An 18,964-nucleotide genomic window follows, 5' to 3' on the forward strand; every position below is an offset into this window, starting at 1 on the left:
GAGTATATATTCTATACACAAAATTTTTTAGACCTCATTTGCTTAGTGCAATTAAATCATTTTTTATTCATAAATGTTATAATGAAACACTTTTTATGACATCGTATTTTTGAGCAGCAGGATTTCGCTAGCGTGACAGAGGTTCAGTTTACTCCTTTAAACTCAATTCAAGTTTTTTGAAATTTATACCTTCCAAACATACGTATGGTGAAGATTTCTGTTCTCCACTGAAGAGGCCTAATGGACCGGTTGAGTAATTTACATCAAGACCCTTCTTCTCCGCCCGTCTTCCCGCTCCGCTCACTGTAACCATGTTCGTGTAGTTATATATAGTGGGGGGATTCAAATTTTTTGTCAGCCGGTTCCATTCATACAAAAGTCATATTTTTCAGGCGGTTCTGTTACAAAAAGTCATGTTTTTTTTTTCAGTAATGCTAACCAGTTCGCTGATCTCATAAAATTCCACGAGACGGTTCTATAGAACCGGCTGAATCCCACTACTGGGTATATATATATATACTGATCTAGAACATAAAATAAATTTACATATGCTCAATGGTTCCATTACATTTGAACCCATGACAATTGCACCTGTATGCTATTGCATCTATGGATTTTTTTTTGCTTCACGGATAGTTAAACCCATACTAACCCTAACCCATGGGTTTTAGCACCCGCATATAGATTGAACCCGTGGATATACGCATGGGTTCAAATGTACATGGGTTCAAATGTACGGTCACCATGCTCAATAGTATGTCGAATCCCTTCGTCAGACAAACTGTTTCCACAAAGCTACTATCCAAGTTGGGTTTGGGAATATCTGATTCTAAACGTTTATAGGGGGTTTGGAAGATGGGGGAACTTACCTGTGGTTGCTATATTGAAAAGTACAGGCATGTCCTCGCGCCCAATGTCATTCCGGAGAATTGGCTGGCGAAGGATGAGAATCTGCTTGCATATAATTTACTTACCGCTTTAACAGATCGGCAAAATTTATCAGAGAAAGACTGATTTTGGATACAAAATTTTATTTTTAGAGAAAGAGAGGAATTCAACGAAGACGGTTGGAAACCACTGAGATATGAGAATAGTTAATTTCAAAGTATGATTTTCCAGGGGCACGGGGTTAAACGGTGGAGGAAGACTTAACTGACCTGCATTTGCATGTGTTGAACTATTAGTTTTCAACACAGTAATAGAGGTCCGCAAGTTTCCGTTCAAATTCGTGAGCCTTCATCAATATATATAATCGAATCCCCATTAATTTGCCACTATTATTATTAAATCCTCTACATTCGAAAGATCATTTTGTTTTCCATTATTAGCTTTTGTATGTAATTATAGTTCAAGCAATTCAGAAAAAAAACTTGCACAGGAACAGCTTCTGAAATGTTACATTGTTCTGCTTCAGCCAAAAAGCTTGAAAACCACTGGCCGAGACTACAAAGAGCCCATCAATTCTCCAGCACAGTGGTTTTCAAAATGAGGGTCGCACCACTATTTATTTAAAACAATTCAATATTGACTTCCAATTGCTGCAGCCTGCAGGGAACCCACAAGGGGGCGTGTAGACAATTTGCATTTCTTTATTTTGGATATTTGCTTTCCATCAACATATTTTCAACGTGTTTTTTGAATTAAACATACCTCCGCCTTACTATCAATTATTTGTAGCTTAATATTAGCTAGTTATTTTTGAAGTTTGAGACTTGACAAATTCTTGAAAGGGGGCTTAAAAGTTTGAGAACCACTGCTCTGGCATATAGATTCGAGTTCGGCAACCTTTTGTCGCTCGCGGGCCAAAATCATGGGTTGCAAGTCATTGGCTGGCCGGACATATTTTTAAAAAGTTGAAAACCGAACGGATGATTCTTTTATAACAAAAATCTAGCAGTGATACATCTCTCAAATAAAATATAGATATATTTCCTCATTGCATTGCATTTCAAAAAATTCCATTTGAATATTTTCGGCGCCATTGAACTCTTTGCACTTGGGATCAACTTTGCTGCGTTTTGTTGCCATTTGTCTAATTACAATTAAATCATAGGCTTATTAAACGAGTAATTGGTAAATATTATACTTGTTAAATTAAAATATAATTCAGTCCACACGTGTCTCACAATATATGTAGAAATATAATCATCAAAACAGCTGTTTCGTTACTATAATTCAGTGAAGCGTCGCGGGCCGGATCATATTACTCCGCGGGCCGCTGGTTGCCGGCCCACTGATATAGATTGTCTAAGTTTGAAGTTTGTCTTATTCACTCCCAATATAATATTCAACTTCTTGTTCAACCATGATATTCTCAATCATGGGTGTCAACTCAATCGTACTGGCACACATTTCCCGCTCCTTTCCCCAAGTTTTTGTTCGCTCTCTCCAATAATTAAACAAATTTGGTTGATAATTTTCCAAATGCAACGGCTTTTTACTCTTAGGTGGGATGAAGTCTGGGCTTGTGAAACTTAAATTGTCTAAATGTTGATAATTGTTAGATTTTGAGGTTGGATTGTCCTTGCTGTGACAATTATTTGGATTTGAAATTGTATCACTATGGTTACAACCTTCAACCTCCATTGTTTCTTGGCCACTTGATGGTGATAAAGACAAATCATTTAAAGAATTTTCAGTTTCCTTGACAACTTTGTCAAGATTTTCATTCTGGTCTAGATTTTTGGGTGAGAAAGCTTTTTTTCCCCCTTTTTTTCGTTTGTTACGTTTTTTTGCTGATTTTGTTGATGCTGTAGGTTCAAAGTTTGGTTTGTCCTTGAAGCAATAAACTAATTCATTGTGGAATGCTTCACAACGTGACCTTGCAACGACCTTGAAAACTCTACAAAGGTTGTAAATGACCTTGGCCCTCATTTTTTCATCCCAACATAACAGATTGAACATCAGAAGTCCTGAAACATGAAACAATTTTCAATGTTTACCCAGAGCCAATAAGGTTATTTCCACAACTCTTGGCTTTTTATTGAGATCAGATAGATATGGGAAAAAGTAATCAGTATATAGTTTCAGATATATGGACGTGTCATAGTATGTGAGATAGAGTGTTTATTTTGTTTTGTCCACCGGAAAACAAACACAATAATAAATATAATGAGATTGGAATTATATGTCAAACATATAATGAACATATTTTAATTAGTCTCTCATGACTGCTGGGCATTTGTGGAGTTTAAAACTACTTATTTTTACTCCTATTTGTACTGAATCTGAAACAAATACCTAAATAATTCCACACCTGTCATGGACTGGTAACTGGACAAAAGGCCATAGTATGCTCGTTGACATTTAGGTGATCGGCCTAACTTTGCTCAGATATGAGTCTCCTTAACTTCTCAGTGAATGCAGCTTGCTGTCAGGAAATTTTCATGAAGAAGACAAATAAAGAAATCTTACCATCTGGTTTCATGATTTTAGCAACTTTCATCAGGTAGTCAAGTTTGACAAAACTGACAGCCGGACATGATATCCCGAAAGAATATTCTTTCCCATCAACATCTATAATTATGATGTCATACTTGCCTGTAACGAGAAATTATTTGTTTAATATGTGTCACGATTTTTTTTATTTATTTTTTTTTTAATTTTTAAGATAACGTCTGGTTCAGATCATCCTGATTAAAAAACTAAATTTGTTTTGGACATCCCTTGATTCAGGATTTCATAAACTGGGTTCCGCTTGGGGTCAGCAATGACTGCACAGAGGGTCCGCAACAATATGAAAACAGGCTGATCAAACTTCAATGATTGATTCCAATCAAATACCCACTGGCTGAGACTTGAATCTACTTGAACGTAGGGTTGAATATATGAATTAGCTTGTCATAATTTGCTGCAAGAATCGATAAATTGTGCAGTTAATATTAACTTCATCAATCACATTAATGTTGTTACTTATCGATTTTAATCGGTAAGTATGTTGATAGGTATTTGTATGCCTGTTTGTTTGTCTGTTAGATGCACGCGATATCTCACGAAAGCGAGATTGAATCTGCTTCAGATTTTGCATGTGCATTTATCTTATCTCGGACCAGAAACCTATTGATTTTGGGTGAATTATGTTGTATAATTAGCGAGTTATTAATTAATTAGTGATGGGACACAAGGTGTCACTATGGAATAAGAGCGCTGTCTTGGGGGATCCCCTAACTTTCGATCAATAAGTCTTCGGTCTCTGACCGATATTCTCGTTTGTGTTATTGTGTTGTAAATGAAACGTTATCCTTTCTTAGCGCATGATTGCCACCAGGTATATTCATGTCAAAGATAAATAAAGCACAACCGGTGTATAGCAAAACGATCTAATTTGCCGACGTTTCGAATTTCTATTCAAAAAAACTTCATCAGGGCATGATATGAAGAGTACACTATCATATATATATAGAGTAAAAGGATAGTAAAATTAAACGGCGTGAAAAGCTGAAAAATTATCATATTGTCCCTTTTTTTCACGTCGTTTAATTTTTACTATCCTTTTACTCTATATATATATGATAGTGTACTCTTCATATCATGCCCTGATGAAGTTTTTCTGAATAGAAATTCGAAACGTCGGCAAATTATATCGTTTTGCTATACACCGGTTGTGCTTCAGTTATCCTTTCTTGTTGGTTAGCCACAGAAAATACAGCATAGGATGGACGTCTGTCAAAACTAAAATTCTCAAATGGGGATCCATGGCTCAAAAAGTTTGGAGAACCATGCCTTAATCCAAAGCCATCTCACCCTCATTCCCTGCTACCTCTATTCTTTTTGCTTCGTCTTCAACGAATTTTATTCCATCAGCAACATGGGCGTTGAATCTCTCACCGTTCTTTGGAAGCCCGAACCATTCACGAGCTACTTCTATCATGGCCGGATCCAACTCTATGGCTGGAAGAAAAGTAATAAAATGTTGCGCTCCAGAAGTGTGTGTACCAATATGTAGGAAACTAATTTTGTTTGCCTACTTTATATCAAGTTGTATAAAGGGACTCAAACCTATGGGCGGGGGTATATTTACTTGGTTACACAGACATTCCCAAAGCAGTGATTCCCAAACTTTTTAGAGTTGCGATCCACTATATATTACCACAGCTTATGGCAACCCATTTAACTTTTTATGACATAACACAGAATACAGCAATGGCTAATCATCGCAAAACTACCGTGTTTCCTCGAAAATAAGACCTGGCCTGAAAATAGGACCTAATTTGAATTTCAAAAATGATTTTAATTAAACCCTAGCCTTAAAATAAATTTAGAATGTGTGGGAGAGGAAAGGTTCATTGGCCTGAGGTAAGGTGAAAATCACACCACTATTCAAGCTTGTGTGATGTCACAATCACAATTGTGATTTTTGTATGGGAAATACAAATTAAAAACAATGGATGTCGGTTTTTATATGTTTATTAAAAAATCTCGTGATTTTCTGCAATGTATTTTATTTTTGATAAATGAACACAAAAGACCTCTTCCAAAAAAAAAACCAAAGTGTTATTCCTCAAAAGAAAATAAATCTAAATCCTGTCTAAATTTCGGGAAAACACGGAAAGAAGTGCTGTACAGTGTACAAAACTGCTATGCGTAAAAAAGCAACATGATCAATCTTTGTGTAGCAAATTTATGTTCTTTTGAGAAGATCGTAAAAAGGAAACTTTCAGAGATTAGAATTTAAATCCAATTTAATTTATTTTGACTTTCTTAGGATTTACGTATTCGAGTCACCACCGATCCTAATAACTAGTATAATTAATCAAAGCTTTCCACATCTTTTAACGACCCACTAAGATTCCTTTTGGGACCCATAGTTGGGAAACGCTGCCCTAAACTAACAGAACTAAAATAAGGGAAAACAAAATAAAATTATGGCCTATACCTAACCTGGTACACATACTACGGGAGTACCATAAATGGATTATAGCAGCGGTTCCCAAAGGGTGCCCAGAGATGAGAGAGAAGAGTTAACCCCTTTGCCTTCATTCCTTAGGCCCACATGTTAAAAACAACTAATCTATATGTTCCGATAGCTAATCCAATATTCGAATTACTGCCTTGTTGCCACATTTTGACGCTGATTTACCAGTACAATACAAAGCAGCAAATATATCAGAGTCATTAACTCAGGAACATTAATCATGCCTCTCTGTCTTTATTTTTTATAAATTTAAAAAAGGTTGACTTAACGTAATAGTCACCCTCTTATATCAGAGTCATTAACTCAGGAACATTAGTAATGCCTCTTTGTCTTTATTTTTATAAATTTGAAAAAGGTTGACTTAACGTAATAGTCACCCTCTTATAACACCAATAGTTTGAAAACCATGACTTCACGAGTCCATGCTGCCTAATCCCATATCCGACATGGACTGGTAACCAGATGAGAGGCCGTGGTTCGCCACATGATTAGGCCTTCTTTTGACTTTCCTTTCCCCTGGGGTAAATATGTAAATCCTATCCTAACCCTTGTTCTAGAAAATGGTAGTAGAGCGTTTACCTGTTAAGTTACAATTTTTGAAATTATGATGAAGGAAAGTAGACAGAGCTCCACCGCCAACCCCGATTGCCATCGCATTGAATTCAGAATCTGGTGATTGCCTGTTTGAATATAGAAACTATTGAGCCAGTAATCTTGGTTGCCTAGTGATTTTGGAGGGTTATATAATTATATTCAACATTTGTTGAATTTGTTGGTGAAAAATTTCATAAAAACTTGGTCATAACATAGGATTTACAGATTTATCCTGGAGAAGGGAAGCCGACCAGACGGCTTAATCATATGGTAAACCCCGATCTCCTGTCCTGTTACCGGTCCATGTCGAGTATGGGATTAGTTAGGTAGTTATTTTATTTTCAGATGCATGGATTTGATGATGAAAGAAGCTGTAACCGACCAGCGGTTATGTGAACCTCCCTCCCATGGCGAGGAGTCCAGCAATCCTTTCGCTAATAACTATCGCCGCGTGGGATTAGAACCTGCGAACCCACGCAGAGTAATCAGAGATGCAGTTTCGAGGGTATTCCTAACTCAGCGATGAGAATGCAAACAGTCCATGAAGCAATCCTATTATGGGTGGGTGACAACAGACTCTGATGACCCCAAAAGGCCATATTGTTGCCTCCCAGTCAAATACCAAAAACATCTGTTTATTCATTATTTCTATATATGTATGCATTATTTGAGTGTTTATTGGTTTATCAAATAAAGTAAACTTAGTTTCTCTCTATTAACTATTATTGAACCACCCTACGGCGACAAGGTGTTGAGCAATCCTCTTGGACGTAACTATGCCGGCATGGAATTCGAACCTGCGACACAGGGTTATCAAAGGTACAGTGGCGAGTGTAATCTAAACACTTAGCACGATGCGCTACACCGCCGAGTGGAGATATGTTTAACAACAATTAACTTATTGTATGTGTACTTACTTCAGAACGACCCCAGCTATGGCTGGCTGATCATACCCTGATGTGAGGTACGTATGATCTGGTATAAGTCCTTCAGTACTGATATCAGTCTTCGTGTTACGTTTGGATGATTTTCTTCCACTGGCAGAAGGATCTGAGAAGACAATAGGCTAATATAAATGTGAAAGTGGGAATAAGATTCTGTTTTTCTTCTCTCCAGAAGATGAAGGTTCAGATTGGCTTTAACCAACCAGGGCTGTGGAGCTGAAGTTCAGCATGTTATTGCACCAGAACTTCTAGGGTTGGATTTGCAGACTTATAGTTAGGATTTACATATCCAGAGGGAGAAGAAAGGTGATAAGATTGCTTAAATTATCTTATGGCAAACCGGCCTCTTGTCCGGATGCCAGTCCATGTTGGGTATGGGATTACTTAGTAAGTTATTTTGTTTTCAAATGCACAGACTTGATGATGGAATGGACAGCAATCATCTCACACATAATTATCACCCCTTAGTACCCCACGATAGATAGCAATAAAATTTTTCTCACCCTTCTTCAATCTGATTTCAGTTTGAACGATGCTCTGACGCAACATGAGCACTAGGTGGCGATACCAAGCATCTCCATCTTTAGCAAAATCCTCTACGATGTATTTGCCGTTGATTGCACTCTCACCTTTGCACCGTACAATACGATGTCCCATGTCTTCGTTATTGGTCGAAAGGTAGGGAACCTATAAAATTAGGAATTGTTGTATAACAAAGTAGCGCGGTTCTCGCGTGTGTTGATGAATCTGTAAGCACTGACTGCAAGAACACAACAGGTGTAAAAAGTATTATCAAAACTAGGGCTGGGCATTTCGAATCGAATAGTAAATTATTTGAATCGGTTTAAAGCAAATTTTCGAATCACCGCCATCTTGTTTAACTCTTTCTGCCAATGGTCGAGGTAAATTTCTCAATTTTTTTTCATTGAAGCCATATTTTTCCAGCACAATTCTGCCATATGACTCTTTTCTGATTGAGGTATTGATGAAAACGTGTTTTTTTATTGTCAGTGATGTATTCTATGTTTTCAGTAATTTACGTGTCTGGAGGACCTAAAATAATGAGAAATTTACATACAATTTCATACTTTCCAAGTATTCGAGATTCAATTCAAAAAAATTATTCGATTCGATTCTGAAATCATCAGGTATTCGAAAATGATCAGCCCTAATTAAAACTATAGAATTCTGTCATGTTTCATCTGAGTAAAGCCAGACTTCCTTAAACAAACGGTTCACAATAATGACCAATGGTGATATAATCTGGAACACCAATGTGCCAACCTTGCTCATTAATGAAGTAATACCAATACATTGAATACTTAAAATCCCAATACCCTCAGTAGTCAGTAAGTACCATATCAGGCCTATATTATCTGGAATACTTCAATACAATGGAAGTATCTAAAAAACAAGTAAGAAAAGCTCACTCTACTAAATATATCTTGGAACAGACTGGCACCACCAAACCCAAACTAATACTAAAAACAATATTTATTCTTACATTATCTGAAGGTTGGGTGCCAGGTGGTGCAAAATCCATTACAGTTGAGACAGTAATTTATCACATAACCGAGGAAGTTTAGTAGTTTTAGCTTAATATTTGAGTTAAAAGATATATTTGAGTTTTTTTCAACAGTCTCTATTAGAGAAAGCTTGCCCTCTTACATTATCTGAAGGTTGGGTGCCAGGAGGTGCAAAATCCATTACAGTCGAATTAAGTTCAGCTTGTAAATCCTCTCTTGTCCCGTACTCATGCTCAGGATGAAGAGACACAAATAAAACTCTCTTGAACGGTGTCTGTTCCGCCACACTTCGCCTCCCTGCAAAGATTTGGGAATAAAAAATGATACTATTTTTGTTTACCATGTAATTTATCGCATTCAGCCCACCAGGTGGTGTCACAGGGCAGTTTTCTAAGCAAACGCCCTCCCTCATTAACGCTGACTACATCAATTGGAAGTACGATAAATATTTTACTTATTTCCGTTTTGAAATCTCCGGAAGACTGAGAAAAATCAAGACCATGTTTTGCCATTGTATTAATCATCTTAACGACATTTTCTCGAAAATAAGACCTAGCCTGAATTAAATCAAAACCTAGTCGATTATTATTAAAAAGTAATTGGATATTGGTTTTCATATTTAGTATATTCGAAAATCTTAAAATTCTCCACTTTGTAATTTTGTTTTTGATAAATGAAAATAAAAGACATTCCCCGAAAATAAGCTCTAGTGTTATTTTTCAAAAGAAAATTAAAATAAGTCCCTGTCTTATTTTCAGAGAAACACGCTATTAGGTTTCCTCTCACCTTCATTTGAGGCAAACAACCATTCACTTTCTCTGCCCTGAGGAACGATAAACACAGCAAACTTGCAGTGGAGTTTTGATGAAGATTTGTCAACGATATGGAGAATAAACCTAGGATTGACGGAGTCAGCTGAAATAAAAAGTAAAAATGATAAAAAAATAAATAAGTTACTTAACTATCCAATTCAAGAGTTCTGCTGGGCTGCTGCACACTACCACAAACGTTATTTCTGCAGCGTCTCGTCTGATTACAATCAGATTTCCTCAGACAAGCAGTTGTTGTAAACTGTTTGTAATATTTTTATTTAAATCATCAAACTAAGCAACTATAACGTGCTGTATGTATGTATGCTTATTTGCCCTCAAAACTCTAACAGTATCTGCAATCTGCATAATTAAATAGTGTAACATAGAGACCGGATACATGTTCAAGACCTAACTGGCCTGAGACACGGGTGTGCGACATGCACCCCAACAAGTATAACTGCAGTTTAGGACTGCTGCGTTCTAGTCCGCACTGTCCAGCGCAGCTTCCCCTCTGGCCACCATCTAGACAGGCCACTGCCATTATCTCACCCAGGCTGCAATAAATGAGTAGGCAAGGCCGAACAGGAAATATTTTTGTCCCACCAAAAATAACAGTCGCTTCATTATTATAATTTTGCTAACTTACTTGCGCTAAACAGTTCAATTGGAGGGTTGTCCTTAGTAGGATCGACTTCTTTGTTTAAACTTGATTTATACGCTGCATAATGCTGTTGTGACTTCACAAATTCTTTGATATTTTCCTGTATGATGGAACAATATAGTAATTACTAATTGGTAAAAAAAACTCACAAAATCTCATCATAATTTCATCCAATGCAACGATATTTGAACAAACAAATCCTGAATCTTATTTCCTTAACAGTAAACCTATGTTAACTTTTACTCTAAAACAGTAGTTCTCAAACTTTTTACCTCAAATATAACTAACTAGCTAACAATGAGCTACAAATAACAGGTAGTGAGACAAAAGTATGTTTTATTCAAAAAAAAATGTTAAAAATACGTCGGTGGAACGTAAATATCCAGAATAAAGACCAGCAAGAACAAATCGAATGAATAGTTTTTTATTTTTAATTAACTTCACACCCCTTAAAAAATGTCTACCACCAAAGTAATAAAATACCCTTACTTTTTCTGCGACTCTAGTTGGCGTGAAGGAGTCATCGACACAAACTTCGAGAATTTTCTTCGGTAAATTTTTAAATTTTGTCATCACGAAGGCAAATACAGGAAGATTGTTTGATTGATTCTCATCGGACATGAAAACCTGTTTTATCAAAATATAATAAAATCAAATAAATATTCTTAGTTGAGGTTACACAAGACAAGCAGCCTCGCTGGTGTGGTGCATCATGCCAAGCATTAGAAATATGTTCCCCACTGCACCTCTGATTACCCTTCGTGAATCCGAATCTCATGCGCAAATATTTATGTGAGAGGATTGCTGAACTCCTCGCCTCATGAATACACAAGTCAAGGAAGTACAGCACAACGAAGATATGTACAATAGTCAGTTTATGGTGTCAAAGGATGAAAATAGGGTATAAATCACCATTTGATGTTTTTTACAATAAACATTTACTATCGGTGATTTTTCTACTCATTGTCTTCACCAAAATAATTGAACTAGTATAAAATAAATTATAACCACCAACCTTATGTAATCTAACAAGCCAATCGTTTTTTGTAAAGTATTCCAATATTTTATTCAATATATAATCCTGTGCTAATGTGACACAAACATATCGCCCGCCGTTCTTCAATACTCGGAAATATTCTGAAAATATTTTATCTGCGGTTTCATTACTTTGAGAGGAATCATCAGACATTATGGCATCTAGAGTTCCCTGAAATTAAGAAAAAAATTTGAAATAAAAATTTATTTTCGTCATAAAAAGGGTTTCATAATTAATTTTATAGTAAAAACAAGGAAAGAAAGAAAAATATAGAAAACAAACTGGTTCGGCATAAAATGGCGTTTTGCATACTTATCGTAACTTAAGGAGAGAGCCATATAACCAACTTTAGCTGGACCGCCATAATGTATTTTTACCATTGTAAGCGCCTTTTCAAACATAAACTTCTAAATTATAATTTTATGCTTGATGGGGAGAAATCTAAGTGTCAAGGGCCAAACTAAATTTCTTGGCAGGCAGCGTTGTGGCCACAGGCCACCTGTTGCACACACCTGTTATACAAAGTTCCTCAAACCTTGTGACAAACTTCTCTTCTATTGGAACTGTATATTTAAAAAAAAAAACTACGCGATCTTATTCAGAAAGTGTCTCAAATAAACAAAACTTATTTTAATCGTTTTAGAGTTCTGTGACTAGAAAATCGAAGATATATTTTAAAGAAAAAATAGATTATTCATGTTTAAAACTAGGACCTCATTCATAAACTTACTTTATCTACAATGACAGAAAAATGTTCGTCTTCAAATTTTAAATCAGTTAAATCCATCTTCACATATTCTAATGTTCTTCTGTCTCCTCTTCGCTTCAACATCTAAAGATAAAAGTGTGAAAGGGTCATTTTTTGAGCTATGTCAGGGTGGTCTGGGGTTGTGGGTTCCGCGGGCCACAAATTTATTTTTGAATTGTTCGCGGGCCACAATAGTGCCAAGAATAGGTGAACAGTGCAATACAAAACAAACACTTTTATTGTGCAAACACATAGTTATGAGACATAGCTATCCAAAGCTAATAGAATCCAGCTCATTCGATTTTTTAGTTTTCTATGCCTATTTTGTTAGCCTATATTCCCGACCGAAAAATTGGAAAGCCAGATAATAATTTAGACTGCCAAGCATATCATTCAACTTTGCTAGTTGCCTCAGCTAGCCATAACACTGGTCAACTCAGTGACATTTCTCATTTCTCAGTGATTTTTCTGAATAATTTCATTACGAAAACAACACAAAATGCAATTTTTTGATTACTCTCCGAATGTGACACGGGCCACAGATAATGAAGCGACGGGCCACATGTGGCCCGCGGGCCTGGGGTTGGACCACCCTGAGCTATGTCTACTTCTTATCTCTGAAAGGGCACAACACAAGCGGCCTAGAACTTTAACATTTATTTCTGTCGGGTGTTTTCACACCTCTGAATAAGGCACAGCAAGCCACTTTAGCGCCATACTGTCAATCTATAGAACCATCGTCAATCAAAACAAGGCTGTGTACCGAAAACCACTTAGTGAGCATAATTTTCATCTTGCCCGCCCATCCAAAACATAATAAGACACGCATGCTATACATTAGGAATACACTTGCCATCACGTTTTTTATTATGCCGCGCGGGTTAACATGTTTGAATCCTGTGGGAGATAACCATGTGCAAGAGGATTACTGGACTCCTCGCCGCTGCAGGGAGGTCCACATAATCTCAAATCAATCACGGCTTCCTCCACCATCCAATCCGTCAATTTGAAGACAATTTACCTGGCTAACTAATCCCATACCCGATATGGACTGGAAACTGAATGAGAGGCCGTAGTAAACCATAAGAATAAGTCATTCTATCTACTTTTCCCTCCCTGGGGATAAAAATGATATCTTATTTTATTACCTGATCAATGGCTGTCTGGCTTATATCAATATTCATGATCGATTTCAAACCGGCATCGTACATGTTTTCACCCAACTCTGAATTCCCGCATCCAGCCATCAATATGTTGTCTAAAAAATCAGATAGAACAATTGAAAATGTCAGTTGGTAGATCAAGTCTACTCTATTAAGACAGGATTTATCCTGGGATCGAGAAAGTCAATAAGACGGCTTAACTTTGTGGCAATGCACAGCCTCTCGTCCGGTTACCGTTCCATTCCATGTCGAGTATAGGATTAGTAAGCCAGTTATTTGTTTTCAGATGCATGGGACTTGAAAGTAAGTACCATATGAATTCCTTCATCAAAATAAATCACTGGACCGTGACTGGGCAGAATAATCCGTAATTTTTCAAATTCTTATTGTACAATGTCCAAGAGCATACTTGGCCGAACAGAGCATACCGATAGCTGGAAGCAACAATAAAACCTAATATTGCTCGTTCTGATACAGCGCTGGAACACAGTATAAAAAATACAGTGAAATTGCCCACTTGGTACTTTTTTATGTCTAGCGAAGTAAACGACACAATTTCTTGAAAAACACCAAAAAAAAGTGATGTGAAAATACAGATCAAATTTTCATTTTTTTCAATAAAATCTTGTCTTGCGCCGAACCCTATATTCTATTCGGCATGGGACAAACCTGCTTCGCTGAAAATGGGTTTAATTTGGGTGAAAGAACACGTAACACCTGTTGGACAACACCTTCCAATCTGAAAACTGCGCGTTTCAAATCCTACATCAGGTTTTGTTCGTTTTCTCGATTCTGTAATCAGTTTTATTTTTTATCAATTTTTTAACGTCGTTTACTGTGATTATTGAGGAAAAAAAAAACTTACACTAAAAGTATCTGAGTCAGAGTCAGAGTTATTTTATTTGTCACTTCAAAAAACAAGCAATCAAGAACAATATATTTGTAATAAATGAAATGACAGGTGCTGTGAAGGACGGAATGATCCGTCATTGAGTCTACAACACCTTTAGATCAGGGCTACTCAAATGGCGGACCGCGGTCAGAACCCAGACCTTTCGGGTATTCGATTCGTACCGCGTCTAATTCTTTATTTTGAATCAATAGCCCCACTTTTGAAGTTTTCTTTTATAAAATCCCTTTTATAGATTTAAATATATATGAAAAAAAGCCGAAATATAATTTCTGGAAAGACCAGACCGAAATATTTTTGAAATTTTGTATGCGGATGTTCGGCAAAAATAGTTGAGTAGCCCTGATATAAATAAAAAATAAATGAATAGAAGAATTTTATTCTGCAGCAGACGGAATTTTTAATAAAAAATTAAAAATGTGACAGAACATTTCTGTTTGGCGTTATTCAAGCAGTTTTCTGCATTTTCATTTGGTGTTATTTTAAGGAGTTACCGGTACCGCATAGCATTTAGTCTACTTAGCTAGACTGGTGTATGGAAAATAAGGGGACATTTGTTCCATGGTGCCATGTTAGATTTTTAAAATAAATCTATCCATTCAATACCTATACCAGTAACATGATAATAAGATGCAACTTACCAGAAGGCTTTATATACCGATGCAGAATCCCGCATAATTCATAGTAAGTTCCATACCATTCGAAAGCATTCACTCTCTTCTTAAAGAAGGATTCCCAGTACTTCGATTTACTAAAATCGGACGGCAATGCCGGAATAAGTCCACCCTTCTTCGCCATTTGTAAATTTCAAGTACAAAACAATGGCCGGTACGGTACCGTTACGGCAGAAACGCAAACCAGCAGCAGTCAAGTGCAGAAACACACGTGTGATGCTGCTGATGCATATGCAAAAACAACCGTGATCTACAGCGTCATCTCGCGGCAAGGTTTTGAATTGACAAGATGGCACAACGTTACACAACACGCGATCAGATAGAGAGAGAGAGATTTATTTTCGTCAACCAGAAAGAAAAAACACTGAAACAATAGCAACAATAAAAATGTATAGTTTTTCGGTATAGACTGGGAGGAGCGATACGACCATACGGTCATCAAGAGTCAGCTCCCCCCATATTCACTATTTTAATTATGCATATAAGAATTCTTGGGTTAGTATATGGTATAAAAGAGAATGGATAAGGTTGTCTGGAAAGCATAATCGTCTAAAGAACAGGGACACTTCAAATTTGAAGATTTAATATTTTTAAATCAATGTTCAGATATTTTGACAAAAAATTTCGCAAACAAATTTGATTACTATCTTCCTCGAATCTAAATCTGGAAATAATGTTGATTCTCGAATGTATTCCATATTGGGCCATGGGTCGAAAGAAACCATAATATTACACAAAATATAACGCATCTCTAGGTCTCTGAGCACTTATTGTATCAAACACTGTCGAATTTTGCCCTGTAGGGCATGTCCCACTGAACTCCGGTCCATTGTTCCCCATAGGAAACAAATATTTTCAGACCATCCCACGGCGAAATTCGGAAGGCACATCCACCCGCCAACGTTATGAATATTTTACAGTGGACTAAAGCTAAAAAACATCAGACGGTGTTTTGTCACGTTGAAAAAGCTAAAGTAGAAAAAAAAAAACTGGAACGGTGAAATTTTAGTTTTAACCCCCCAAAACCAATTTCGCCTCGTAGCTTGCGCCGCTCTACCCGTCCGTTGTTCGTTTGCGGGGACGTTGTAACTCACCGAAGGGCGGATTGAAACATTGAACCGCGGACAAGACTGCGGATATAGTATCAGTGTGAGAGCTGATTTTCCACTGTGCCCCATGTCCCAACGTGCCCCACCTTCCCCTTACATATTTTTAGAAAGTTGAAAACCGAACGGATGATACTTTTTATAATAAAAATGAAGCAGTGATACATCAATCAAATAGAATATAGATTTATTTCCTCATTGCATTGCATTTTCGGCGCAATTAAACCCTTCGCACTTAGCATTAACTTTTCTGCGTTTTGTTACCATTTGCCTGATTATAATTGATATATAGGCCCATTAAACGAGTAATTGTGAATTTTATACATGTTAGGTTATAATGTAATTTAGTCTACACGCGTCTCACAATGAATTGTGTAACGTGAAAAATATAATCGTCAAAACAGCTGTTTTGTTACTATAATTCAGTGAAGCGTCGCGGGCCGGATTATGTTACTCTGCGGGCCGTAGGTTACCGACCCCTGCTCTACATCATCAATTTTACGTTATTTACAAGCAGTGTCAATGCCATCAGTCAGAATAGGATAGGATTTACATATTTATCCCGGAGGAGAGGAAAACCGATAAGACGGCTTAACAATATGGCGAACCACGGCCTCTCGTACGGTTACCATTCCATGTCGGGTATGGGATTAGTTTTTTTTCCGGGAGCATGGACTTGGTGGTGGAGGAAGCCGTAACCGACTAGCGATCACGCGAACCACCTTACGGCGCTAGGACCCCAGCAATCCTCTCGCACATAACCATTCACGCATGAAAATCGAACCTGCGAACTCACGTGGAGCCAGTGATTTCTCTACACCCCCCCTATAGGGGGTGAACACCCCCCTAAAATTTCGAACATCCCCCCCCCTAATTTTGAGGTGCGATTCCACACTGAGGGGTTCTAAACCGCAGTCTGCGGACCAATTACGGCCCGCGTGACGATTTAAAATGGCCCGCCGAACTTGAGTGAAATAGTTTAACCCTTCATGTGGTACCTTTTGAGTGTTAGATACCGTCTATTGTTACATCATTATCACAGTTTAAGCACGTTTATTTCGTAACAATTGAATTATTCCGGTATCTTATGTATACGTATGGGTATTAGGATTACACACTGCAGTATTTTAGATATCAGCCGTATATTAAGAAAGCTTAAAGATGTCACAAAACGAAAACTAGGCACTGAAAACAGACTTTTTTTAGATGAATGACAGCGTTGTTTATTTCTTTATTGAAAAGAATCAAACTTCAGCGATTTGTCTTCTTACCAACAAAATATTTCAGTTCTGAAGGAATACAACATTATGCGACATTATGATCAGTTGACGAGCTTATTCCAAAATTTAATTCATACAAAAGTCAAACAAACATGTTCAAAAAAATTAGAAATGTGTAACAAAACAAGCCATAAGTAGCCATTCATACAATGCCAGATGAGCAAGTAACTTCATTAGTCACTATCAGTTGCAACTTGCAAATTACTTGTTGAAACGTAGTAGTATATATTTACGGTTGAAAGCCGTGCTTGTTATCTATTCCCCGGGAAATCTATCAGCTAAATATTATAATTATTGATTTCATTACATAACAAACTGCGATGTTAGGTGTATCTAAAATCAAGCTTAGAGCCTATTTTGGTGCCTATTTCTCAAAATTTTCTCAACCCCAGCCGTGTCGTCCCGCACTTTTCCTCGCTCCCCTTTTCTGGCCCTACAATTACATTCTGCTGTGGATTTGGGCTCGCGTTAATCAACTTGGGGGGCCCCCATGTAGCCTACATCGTTTCTTAAATACATACCATTTTTTTAAGAATACAAATAGCCTAGTTTTATATCTAACAGCAAATTATTTACCACCCCCTAAATTTTGAAACACCCCTCCTAAAAAGAGGAGCTGGGGAACATACTGCGTAGAGCGGTGTCAAGCGTAGTCCTGACGCTTAGCATAATGAGCCACACCGCCGGGAAAGGCTCGCAAAACATCTCACATGCTGACCTAGCCATCAAACTGGCAGTATATCATAACACTTTGATCAGGGCGTGGGTGCGGACTGACATTGAATTCACACGTATTGATATCTTAGTAAAACGAATATAGCTATATTTTTATTGTAAGGGTTATACGTTCTCTAAATTAGTAAATGTATATATTCATTAATGGGTACTACCGAAGTATGTGAACCGAGATGGTGGACACCGGAAAGTAGTATGTGTACCAGGTTATGGTTAGGCCATAATTTTATTCCAATTTTCCTTATTTTAGTTCTATTACGAGTTCGGGGACTAGCCATGCGACTCCCGTAGTATTTTTAACTAAAAATATGGCCTAACCCTAACCTGGTACACATTCTACGTTTCGATGTTCGCCATCTTAGTTCACATACTTCGGGAGTACCCATCAATGCGCATAATTACTGCAATTACAAAATAATTTCATATACTTTACTTTTAAAATCATCTTCCACAGAAATTTTTGCGTATTTCCTTTATGCCTGGTTTGTGAACAATACACATCGAGTCCATGGCGTGCTTTGCAATATGCGCTGTGTTAAGCATTTACGGGAAACTTTCTGCAGATTTCTATTTTATTACCAATGTTTGGCCTTTTCCTATTTTTCTGAATTAAACGAAGTTTCGTGAAAACAGCCGTCAAAAATTTACCTGGCAAATGCTTTAATAGTCTTCATCATTTGTCGGAGTTTTATTTAGTGTAGTGTATTTGTTCTAAGTGACATAATTGGCTGATTTTCGGCACCTAGAGAAGTCACGCTAACATGACGCTTATTTGGACGTCTGTATCATTACTGCATTATGGACTGGACTTATGCAAAGAATCAAAGATAGTAAATAAGGAACGGGTGACGGAATTTGTTG

At 37.1% G+C, this 18,964-nt stretch overlaps 1 protein-coding gene across 1 annotated transcript; it reads right to left on the minus strand.

Moving 5' to 3' along the window:
* Positions 1-1,306: 1,306 nt before the first annotated feature.
* LOC120345053 (eEF1A lysine and N-terminal methyltransferase-like) lies at positions 1,307-15,151 on the minus strand. The gene is made up of 14 exons (XM_039414438.2): positions 14,950-15,151; positions 13,384-13,493; positions 12,218-12,319; positions 11,467-11,658; positions 10,941-11,078; positions 10,437-10,551; positions 9,765-9,893; positions 9,121-9,275; positions 7,956-8,139; positions 7,426-7,558; positions 6,494-6,594; positions 4,744-4,890; positions 3,415-3,540; positions 1,307-2,912 (listed from the first exon to the last, which is right to left on the minus strand). Exons 1-14 carry the CDS (start codon positions 15,104-15,106, stop codon positions 2,266-2,268), a joined length of 2,436 nt encoding a protein of 811 aa, XP_039270372.2. The 5' UTR covers positions 15,107-15,151; the 3' UTR covers positions 1,307-2,265.
* Positions 15,152-18,964: the final 3,813 nt, after the last annotated feature.

This window comes from Styela clava, chromosome 5 (assembly GCF_964204865.1).
Source record: "Styela clava chromosome 5, kaStyClav1.hap1.2, whole genome shotgun sequence".
NCBI lineage: Eukaryota > Metazoa > Chordata > Ascidiacea > Stolidobranchia > Styelidae > Styela > Styela clava.

Bases quoted from the DNA above. Each gene is read 5' to 3' on its own strand.
- LOC120345053 (XM_039414438.2), bottom strand. From the start codon at position 15,106: ATGGCGAAGAAGGGTGGACTTATTCCGGCATTGCCGTCCGATTTTAGT. The intron at 9,276-9,764 runs GTGAGAGGAAAC...AAATCTTTGCAG, and splicing joins GTTGTTTGCCTCAAATGAAG to GGAGGCGAAGTGTGGCGGAA. The intron at 8,140-9,120 runs GTAAGAGGGCAA...CTAATTTTATAG, and splicing joins GCACCCAACCTTCAGATAAT to GTTCCCTACCTTTCGACCAA.